The 10,313-nt window shown below is 56.2% G+C and overlaps 3 protein-coding genes across 4 annotated transcripts in view; 1 reads left to right on the top strand and 2 right to left on the bottom strand.

Moving 5' to 3' along the window:
- LOC146754799 (uncharacterized) overlaps nucleotides 1-10,313 on the top strand; it is a 37,392-nt gene that overhangs the window by 25,133 nt on the left and 1,946 nt on the right. The gene's annotated exons all lie outside the window — the stretch shown is intronic.
- Nucleotides 1,299-4,226, bottom strand: RAB7B (RAB7B, member RAS oncogene family). The gene is made up of 6 exons (XM_015885293.3): nucleotides 4,119-4,226; nucleotides 3,128-3,189; nucleotides 2,760-2,886; nucleotides 2,470-2,685; nucleotides 2,263-2,388; nucleotides 1,299-1,895 (listed from the first exon to the last, which is right to left on the bottom strand). Exons 1-6 carry the CDS (start codon nucleotides 4,128-4,130, stop codon nucleotides 1,815-1,817), a joined length of 624 nt encoding a protein of 207 aa, XP_015740779.2. The 5' UTR covers nucleotides 4,131-4,226; the 3' UTR covers nucleotides 1,299-1,814.
- CTSE (cathepsin E) lies at nucleotides 6,774-10,305 on the bottom strand. Of its 2 annotated transcripts, XM_032449279.2 has the most exons (9): nucleotides 10,206-10,305; nucleotides 9,844-10,000; nucleotides 9,127-9,244; nucleotides 8,411-8,529; nucleotides 8,126-8,325; nucleotides 7,794-7,916; nucleotides 7,569-7,710; nucleotides 7,250-7,348; nucleotides 6,774-7,144 (listed from the first exon to the last, which is right to left on the bottom strand). In XM_032449279.2, exons 1-9 carry the CDS (start codon nucleotides 10,274-10,276, stop codon nucleotides 6,980-6,982), a joined length of 1,194 nt encoding a protein of 397 aa, XP_032305170.2. In that variant the 5' UTR covers nucleotides 10,277-10,305; the 3' UTR covers nucleotides 6,774-6,979. The 2 variants fall into 2 exon arrangements, with proteins under 2 accessions (XP_032305170.2, XP_085383266.1); XM_085527140.1 differs by having other exon boundaries at nucleotides 6,774-7,348.

Below are 10,313 nucleotides of genomic sequence, written 5' to 3' on the forward strand. Positions count from 1 at the left end.
GAGTCTCCAGGTCTTCCTGGAGCCTTCCCAAGCACTCAACCCTTCTGTGTTATGCCGACCATCCCGGGCACCCCAACCCCATGGCTGTGCTGCAGGAGCTGCTCTGCACACACAGCAATGGGAAGCAGCTGCATGCCCCGACCACCCAGCACACAGCTTGGGAATGACCCCATGATTGAGTCCGGGTGGCTCTGGTTAGTTCAGAAAGGACAACAACCCAAACCTTGGGGAGATGTGTGTGGTCTGTAGCCGCAGCAGACACCCTGCTGTTCTCCATCCCCTTGAGTTGGAGCCCGTTACCTCCAAAACAGCCCATCTCTCCCTGTTTCTCCATCTCCCTGTCCACCTCTGAACCACATCTGGCCATTGCCCTGTGATGGCAGCAAGCAGGATGAGCTGCAGCTGGAGTGATGCACAGCCCAGGGCTGGGTGCTGCACCCCATGGGTGATGCTGGGTTCTCATCTCACTGCAGACTGCTATGGGATGGGGCCTTTCTCTGCCTGCTTTGGGGGCACAGGTAAAGGGAGTTTGGGGGAGGAAATAGTTAATGCCCCTTTTCTCTGAATATTAAGGGACAAATCCTCTCCCCAGCTTGGTGCCCGAATAAACAGGCTGAGAGCATTGCGTAAGGAGGGGGATGGGAACATCTCTACATGCTTTGCTGGAGCCTGGCAGGTGAAATGCAGGTCTGGAGCCTCCACACCCCCAGCACCCCATGCCCAGCCTGTGCTCGGGTTTCACACAACCCTGCAGGCACACAGTGTGCTGACACTGATGTCACAGCCATGGATGAGCTTTGCTGGGTGGGAAACAGCTGCAGTGGTGCTGTTGCAAAGGGAAAGATGATGGTGATGCTGAGTCTGGAGGATGCAGAAGTCCCTGATTTGGAGACCTCCATAGGTGGGCACAACACAGGGTGTATGTTGGGGACACCAGACAGGCATCATTGTGCTCTTACAGCTCATAACGCTGTAAGGAAGGTGGCATGGGAAGGTGGCCACCAAGCTGTCCTGCCCCATCCATGGGCTGTGTCCCAGTGCAGCTGCTGGAAGGTGCTCAATCAAGAGCTGAGCAATGAAGTGCAGTAGGTGTAGCTCCATTCGGGCTCCCTCTGCTGACAGCTTCTCCACCGAAGCCACCACACTGTGGTTCCGTGGGTGATTTCTTCTCGTTGTCTCCAGGATTTACACAAGAGAAAAGAAACAACCAACAACCCCCCCAAAGAATCCTCCTCCCAGCTCCTGATGCAGCGCTTTGCAGCCCTCCCTGTTCTGTCAGAAGACTTTGCGAGCAAACGTAGAAATAAAAAAGGAAATATTTAATTTTCTTAGGGAAATAATAATAAGGAAAAAAGTGCTTTAAAGGGGATCCTCACCAGCGAGGTGGGAAATGGAAGACATCTGGAAGACAAGGGTTTGTGTGTGGGGGGGGGAAACTGAGGCACAGTGCAGTGATGGGTGCAGCTGATGGGGATGCAGAGCTCTCAGTGTCCCATCCAGCTGCCCCACTCCTCCCCTGGGAGCAGCTGTGTGTCTGTGCATGGTGAAGGCTGCAGTCACCCAGCGATGCTCTGGAGGGTGTCCCATGTTCCAGGGGTGCTGCTCAGCCTCCTGGCACCACAACTGTAGGGTCACTGGCACCACAGGGACACCCCTCCCTGGGTGCCACGTCACCAACCATCCCATATCCAGAGCCCTGGCACAGTCAGGGGACACAGAGCCCCAGGTAGGATCCAGCCATTGGCATCACAGCCCCAGGACGTGTGGGGTGCTCAGCTACATGTGCAGAGCAGAGCACAGCTCCGGTGTTGGACTCAGCAGCATCTCTTGGTGGGTTTGTCTTCAGGAGTGAGCTTGATGGAGTCGGTTAAATAACTCTCGTAAATCCCTTTATACTGGAAAAACAAGAACAAAAACAGGTTAAGGAAAGGACGTCCCCATTGGGTTCTCAACCCCCCATTGGGTTCTCTGTCCCCATTGGGTTCTCAGCCCATCTGCTTCAGCCTGAACACAAGCAAATGAACGTGAGCCATGGAGAGAGCAGGGCAGGCTCGTTCCCAATCTGGTTAAGGACAAAATCCAGGCAAAAGGCATTCGGCTCAGAGCGGGGCCACCGCCCCATTGGCGACACAGGGACACGAATGTCCCCATAGGACGGCCGCTAGAGGACAGTGGTGGCACACTGTGCATCCAGCCCTGCCGGCAGAACGATATCGATTCTCGCTCCTTTCCGACTCGTTACTGCATGGTGACAATGCTCACCGTGCTCAGGGCTTGCTTGGCGAGCGTCTCGAAAGCTTGTGCCACGTTGATGTTGTTCTTGGCGCTGACTTCGAAGTAAGGGATGTCTTTTTCCTTGCACCAGGAGGAAGCGATCTCTTTGGATACCTAAAGGAAGGGATCCACATCACAACCCTGCGTGGGGATCCACATCACAGCCCTGTCTCCGTGCTCACCAACCATCCCTACCTCCCGGTCACAAAGGTCTATTTTGTTCCCCAACACAACCATGGGGAAGTCGTGATCCCTCGGGATGACCTTCTCTAGGAAATCATCTCTCCAGTTGTCCAGGGACTCGAAGGACTCCCTGTCTGTCACATCAAAGGCCAGCATGCATCCATCAGAGCCCTTGTAAAAGGTCGACACCATGGACCGGAATCGCTCCTGTCCCCCCGTGTCCCAGATCTAGGGCAGAGAAGGGCATAGGAACATCAACAGGTATTTGGGGACATGGGTGTCATGGGGGCAGGGTGCCTCACCTGCAGCTTCAGGGGGGTTTTATCCACTGCAACGACCTTGGTCAGGATGCTGGCACCCAGCGTGGTGCGATAATCTTCATAGAAGGTCTTGTGCACGTATTGGTGCAGGAGGGAGGTTTTGCCCACACTGGTGAGATGGAAGGGACACAGGTGAGGGCTGTGCACTGCAGAGCCAGGCTTGAGGGGTTGGGTGCAGCCAGCATGAGGGCTGTGCACCCATAGGATCCCAGGCTGGGGCATGCATAGAGTTCCCCCATTGCCTTCCCTGCAGGGACAGCGTGGGGTTTGGGCAGTGTTTAGAAGGGTTTTGCATTGCTTAAAAGCACAGAGAGACTCAGCAGCCTCAGGGATCCCGTGTGGCTCCTTACCCCAGAGCTCCTATGATAATGATCTTCAGATCCACCTTTTTGCTGGAGTCCATGGGTGGGCCCTGAGGGACAAGAAGTGTCACACACTGAGCGCTGGCAAAGGGACAACCTTGGTGAGATCCAGTGCAGGAGCAGATGATGGACCCCAGAATGAGAACTGAGCTGTGCCAGGGGCTGGGAGCAGAACCCCATGTGTCAGCCCAGCCCACATCACTGCCTGGATCTGCTCCCCAGTGCTGCAGCACGCCTGGACATGCTGCTATGATCATCCATGTGAAACCCTGCCGTGAGAAACCTCCCAGCCTTTCTGCCTCCTTCTGAAGTGCAATTCCCTCCCCAGAAACCTGACAAACAGGGAGGGGGGGGAACTGCATTTATGAAAGGAGAATGTGGCTGCATGGCACTGCCTGGCTGCTCCAAGCACTTCAGGAGCACTCTGAGAGTCAGGAGCTTATGGGGGAGATGGGAACCTGGTGATGGCTTCAGTCCTGGTTAATAATCACTGCTGAGGGCAATGCCTGTGACTTGACTTGAGCCCTTTGCTGCCTCTTTGGCACCTGTAGGAAGAGCCTGAAACAAGAGCTGGGGCTTTGCTTTGGACTTTTGCATAGCCCCATGCGAGCACCAAGCCCTGAGCACCCCCAGCACCCCCTCCCCAGCAGGGACAGTGCACAGAGCCATCCCTCCTCCCCAGCGCAGTTCGTCCTGGAAGCCTTGGAATCACTCCCTAATCCCCGCATATTTACTCGATGCGCTGTCAGCCTCGGCTCAGCTCTCCATACACAGGGCGTGAGCAACACGCTCCCCCCTCCAGAACGGATCGCCCACCCGGACCCCAACTTTCCCACCCACCCCATCCCCGATGCTCACCGAGCCCCGTGTTGAAGCTCACCCATCCCTCCCTGACCCGATAACAGCCTTCCCATAGCCGGCAGTTCTCTATCCTTCCCCATAGCGTTGCTCCGGAGGGGTCCGATGTTTGCACACCCACCTGCTGGGGCATCGTCCGACGGATCCGGAGGTTTTTTAAGTCTCCTTTAGGAAGAGCGAGAGGAGGATCAGGAAACGGCGTTGGCCCCAGAGTTGGTTCCTTGTGCTCGAGGGAGGGAGGCTGCGTGACATCAGCACGAAGGGGCCGGGAGCTGCGGGTTGGGCTGGATCCTCTCGCTCAGCATCTCTCGGTTGTACAGGGGCAGGTTCTGAGTGTTTGCCGGGTGTGCAAAAGGATTCAGTGCTTCCCCACGTTCTTTTGTGAACCCCCAGGCTCCTTCAAACATGAACAACAGCCACTGGCTGCTGCATTTCTGCTGCCTGCTCTCAGTTTTTGCTTTGCTTGCTGGCTGTCCCCAGCACCGGGGTGAATTCGGGAGGTGTTTCTGGTCACAGCCCAGCAGTGACTCACTCTCAGCAAGGCTGGAGCTTCCCACTCGCAGCCTCACATGCTCCGTGTCAGAGCACAGCCCTGAACCTGCTGTCCCTTCTATCTGCAGATGGGCTCTAAGAGGTTGCTGTGCTCAGCAGGACAAACTCTCCTCCTCCTTCCCAAGTGTAATTTTGGGACCTGTCTGGCCAGAAACTCTGCCTTTCCCCCACAGGGCAGGCACAGGGAGGTGGGAGAAGCAGCTGAGCCACCAGCTCTGTTTGTTGGATGGCACTCGGGCAGAGCAGCTCTCTCCTGCCTTCTCCTGCTCCCTGTTTGCAGCCTTTGGATTGTTCTGCTTCACCTTTGCCCTTGCAGGAGGATTCTGCAAGGATTCTGCGGTGTCTCTTGCCCCACATCTGTCTGTCCTTCCCTACCCCATGTGCCCATCATCCCGGCGATGGGTGACGCTCACTGGTCAGATGATCCCTGTGTCTCCATGCAGTCAGAGATGGGCTGTGTGGTTGCATTGCCACAGCTGGTGCCCACTTCTGCTTTTGTGCAGGAGGGCACAGACCCATCGGAGGCCCATTTTGGGTCAGATGCAGCTTTGATTTTGCTTGGTTTCTAATGAAAAGGGATTTTCCTGGGCTCTTGCTCTCGTCATCACTCCAGAAACAGCTGGGATGATCTTTGTGCAGTGCAGTGCAATGGGCTGATGCCATGACAACTCCTTTAGCTGCTCAGCAGCAACCACAGCTACAGTCCTGCTTGTTTCACCCACGGTCAGCAATTCTAAGGGCAAAGTGTGGGAGTTTGTGCCCTGTGACAAGGAGGAAGGGATTGCAGCTGGGAAACAGTGAGACATAGGATGGCTGCATGCAGAGGAGAGGGCGTGTGGGCAACAAGAGGACACATCGTTCTGTGCAGCAAGCAGAGGCCACAGGATGAGGGAAGGGGAAGAAAGTAAAAGGCATCCCAATGACCAAAGTATTCTCTATGAGTCGTGCAGCTACTCCTACAGGGACAAAGGGAGATGCTTACTGAGATATTGCTGGAGCAATATCTCCTGATACCCCCCGAACATCAGCTGTGTGCTGAGAGCTACAGACCTGCGTCCACCTCTGCTGTCTTCCCCCTCTCTAAAGCCCACCAAGGGGACACAGGATGCTCTGGGATCCCAGGAGCAGATGGCACTATAGGGCTGCTCCTGGCTGGGTCCAGGCAGTGCCACCATCATTTAGGGACACCAGGTGGTCCCTCACTGTGCTGGATGCCCCCCCTCCCCATCCTTGGCCATGGCAATGTGCAGGTCCTGCAATGCTCGGCAGCACTGTGGTGTGCAAAGCGTTAAGCTGTCAGGAGCTGCAGGAGGAGAGCAGACCTTTGTCCAGCTGCCCCTGCACCTTATCTGCACGGCGCCTGGGTGAAGCACAGCAAAAGGTGATGTCAATACAGGAAACGGTTACAGAAACCATATGCTGGTCAGCAGCACAATCAATGTTTCAAAGTAAGGCAGGTATTTCATGTTGTGGCAAACAGAAATCCAAAGCCTCAGTGTTTATTTGCATTCAGCTCCGCAGGGAGACCCGAGCACCCCATCCCCAGCCTTGCTCTGAGCTCAGCCCCATTGCAGCAAGGAAAGCTGTGCAGAGCCATGGATAAAAATAGCCCTTCCCTGCACTTCCCCATGCACTCATCATGCATGAGCCACCACTTGCATCCCTTGCACTGTCAGCCAGTCACATGCATTGAGGTGGCTCCTTTCTGCAACCCCTGCAGCCCCCAACCCACTGTAATGGCTGCAGAGATTTGGCAGCACGTTGCTCTATGGCTTCGTGCACCCACAAACCACAACAGCCCTTTGAGAGCACACAGGGGGAATGAAGGAAAATCTGCTGGAAATCACCTGCTGTGCGGGGAGTTTTGTGGCACACAAAGAGCCGTGGGGTTTCTTCACTCTCATAATGATCTCCTTGTTTGTTGGTGGCAGCTCAGCCTGATGAAGCCTTGAGTTCTACACCCACCCAGCTGCCCCCACCCCATTCCCTGCCCAGATCCACCTCCTGGGGCTTTCTGGGCAAACTTTCCACTTCTATCACTGCAGAAATCCCATAACAGAGGACACCAAATGCACATCACAGTCTCCTCCTGCTGCTCCCTCCAGCACAAATAGCGCTGGATGGGGAGCACAGGCTGGGGCAGCAGAGACCTGCAGGATTCAGTGCTTTAGGAATCTCAACACTCACGGTTCTGTTTTACCAAAGCATTTATTGAGCTGTGTTCAAACAATGACCATCCGCTCCGTAGGGCCGCCCAAGGCGCTTTGTGTGCACTGCTGGGCACGGAGTGAACCTCTGTGTGCTCTGCACTCCCCGGCTTAGGGATTCCATCTCCATCCCCATGGGGTGCTGAGCAGCTCCTGCCCCACTCGTGGCTGCAGCCACAGCCTGGCAGCTCCACTTCCCTCCCACCCCATAGGACTCACAGCCCTAAGGGGCAGCGGGTGCGAAGCCCACCCTGTTATTTCCACGGTCAAAGACAGTGTAATACTGTCGGATGAAAACGTCACCCAAAATCCAGAGGGGTCCAGTAGGAGGAGGGACATCCATACCCTGGAAGCCACTGAGGCAGATATCCAGTCCATCACTTTGCTCCTGCAGGGAGAAGAGCGATGCTGGGGCCAAGCCCAAAGCACACAGAAAGAGAAGGAAAGGGGGATTTGGGGTCCTGGGAGCCCAGCAGGTGGGAGCTGTGGGTACCATGAGGGTGTAGGCTTGGGCAGAGAGCGTGTAGGGGATCCCATTGATGGTGAAGGTGACGATGGGCATCGAGCTCAGGAAGCTGCAGTCCACGATGTACTGCAAGAAAACAGGGATGGCTCACAACCCAGCACGGGGTGTTCCTCTCCCCCTACCAGCACCTTGGCCCCTTAATGTCAGCACATGGATACCAGTGAAAGCAGAACTCTCTGCTGTGATGGGAACAGTGCCACAGCCCACACTGTGCTGCCATCCTCGGGTGTCTCTTGAAGCACCCCCCCCAGCAGTGCCCACCCCCAGGGCTTTGCCCCTATTTTACCTCCCCATCCATAGCTGTGGCACCGATGTATCTCTGCAGCTCCTTTATGTCCTTGGTGGGACCAGTGAGCAGCGACGTGCCAGTGTCCACGATGGCCTGGCAGCCGTTGGCACAGAAAGCAACTCTCCCCCCTACCTGCACACTGCGGGAAGGTGCAAGAGATTGGGAGCACTGGGAGATGACTGGGAGGGACCCCAAGCCCCCGCAGTGCCCAGCCCCACTCACTTGTCCAGATGGATCTGCCAGTAGCCCTGCACTGTGACCGGCACCCAATGCAGGGTGCCCAGGAAGCGGGAGGGATCAAAGCCCCCGAAGAGCACTTCTCCACCCAGCGAGGAGTCGGGGTTCCTGGTGGAAGGGGGGGATGTGAGCCATTGGTTTTCCTTTTCCATCTTAATTAAAATGTGGGTTGATACCCGTATGCATCCCACAGATGCTCAGGGTTTTGACTCTGGTATGGTCTGAGCTCTGTGATACTATCAAAAATCCTCCTTGCCATCCCATTGCAAGCAACACCTGCACCAGAGCAACACCCTGCAGCAAATCCATGTCCTTACGAGCTCATGTAGACAGAGAAGATGGGCAGTTCCACCAGGTCCTGGGCCATCATGTTATCAAAGACGGGGGTGACCCCATCCACAGCCAGAGAGGGGTACGCCAGCCCCAGGATCCCATCGAATTCTGAATCCTGGAAGGCTTTTCCCGGCTCGCTGACACTCTCTGCAAAGGGCTGGTTGTACACTGTCATGCCTTCCACCTGTGGGATGGATGGACGGGGCTCATTGATGGCTCTGGGACATCCCATGTAATGACTCAGAGCAGAGAACCTGAGCACGACTCACAGTGACTTGATCAGAGCCAACGATCCCCGTCAGGCTGCCGGTCCCATATTGGATGGAGATGGGGAGGCCCAAGGGCTGGTAGGTGCTGGAGCGAGTGGGATGGAAGCGGGCGTGCTTGGCTGGGGAGAGAGTGATTGCCAGAACAGTGGGAATGCTGGGGGGCTCTGGGGAGCTTTGCTGGGGGAAAGGGTGAGTTTGTGCAGTATTTAATGAGTCAATAGTCACCAGTGCTATTCCCAATGCACAGACAGAGATTCTTGCAGCAGGCTGTGCTGATTCTGGCTTCATTCCCCAACCCCTTTGTGCTTTGCAGGGCATTGCTGCGTGATGTGCTGCAGTGCTGGGAGCTCAAACAAGCACAACACTTGTCCCCAGCCCGACCCTGGGCACCCAGCCCAGCACTGTGGTCTCTGTGCCTGCCTTGTTCCTGCCACTCGGCTCCTCGCTGACCATCCACATTATGTGCTATAATCTCTCCTTGTTTGCTTAAAGGCCCTCCCATAAGAACGGCTCAAAGAGCCCGGCCGATATCTCATGTGGGTTGATGGTACTGAGTCCTGGTTGTGTGATTGCTGCAGTGCAAATAAACCCACGCTGCTCCTGTCCCCATGCAGAGTGCAAACATTGCACCTCCTGCATCCTGCTGCTGCTCTGACCCCCTGGCCCCACTGGGGCCAGTTTGCACAGTCAAACTGGTTTGGGGATCCCCTACTCACTGCAGGCTTTGCTGGTGCAGTAGATGGATGGAACCCAGAGGTTGGAGGAGCCCGTGTCGAATATCACTGTGAAGTTCTGTGGGGGGGTCCCGATGGAAATCTGCCCAAAATACTCCATCTGGGAAAGGCAGAGCACAGGTTGTTGTTGGCCACCGGCACCACAAAGCACCATGGTAGAGGTGAATAGGGGTCAGTGTGAGGATGGCTGCATTGGGGAGTGTTTGTCTGCCTGGGCTGCATTGTGCAGAGGGAACAGAGAAGCCAAATATTTAAGGAAAAGCAATGCAAGCTGAGAACAGATCAGGATGGTGGGTGTGGGCATGAGCCGCTTCCCATAGGGTTGCAATGTAGGCTCCCTTTGTATCCCCACCATAGAGATCCAAACAATACATGGGGCTCTGGAGACCCCCTGTGCCCCTGCCCATATATCCCCAGTGCAGAGGCCTTCTCTGCTGCTGCAGATGGAATTTGGCTCCCTGGGCCCGGGTGGGTAGCACAGAACAGGCAGGGGGAGGGCTGGCAATGAACACACTGCCTTGTTTGTGCTCAGCATCACCTGCAGGGACAAAAGGAGCAGCCGGGTGCAGCCACCATCCCTGACGTGCTGCAGCTCGTCCCTTGAGCAGGAGCAGATTCATTCGAGAAGGATTTGGGCATTCAGGAGCGCTCATGCAGCACAGCGCTCCTTCAGGGTGCCACCTCCATCATTGCACTTACATCCAGGTAGTTGATGAGGGGCTCATTGGCCTCTCCATACAGCGAGCAGTCCTCGGTGTACTGCACCATGTCGAGCTTCTGGGCCTTCCAGAACTGGGTCAGCTGCCCACGGTCCCGCAGTGACTTTCGTACAGAGCGGTTCCGTGTCAGGGTCACCCTGCAGAGTGTGGTTCTGCATCACTGCATGGGCACAGGGCTCGGGGCTGACGCTGGGATGCTGCCACCCCTGTGCCCCTGCATCCACCCCGAGCATCTCTCAGTGCTGATGAAGCCCCCAGCTGCATCCCCACCTCCCAGTGCCTGTATGGGAGATAGCAGCAGTGCCCCCCAGCAGCCCCCCAGCACCCTGCAATCCCCTTTACCTCTTCAAGCTGCTGCATGGGGTGAGGCAGAGCACGGCGAGGAGGAGGAGGAGGAGGAGAAGGCTGTGCATGGCGGCGGTGCAGGGCTGCACAGCGAGGTGTTTCTTA

This window comes from Coturnix japonica, chromosome 38 (genome assembly GCF_054131305.1).
Source record: "Coturnix japonica strain WE chromosome 38, WE-NBRP24, whole genome shotgun sequence".
In the NCBI taxonomy this organism is placed as follows: Eukaryota; Metazoa; Chordata; class Aves; order Galliformes; family Phasianidae; genus Coturnix; species Coturnix japonica.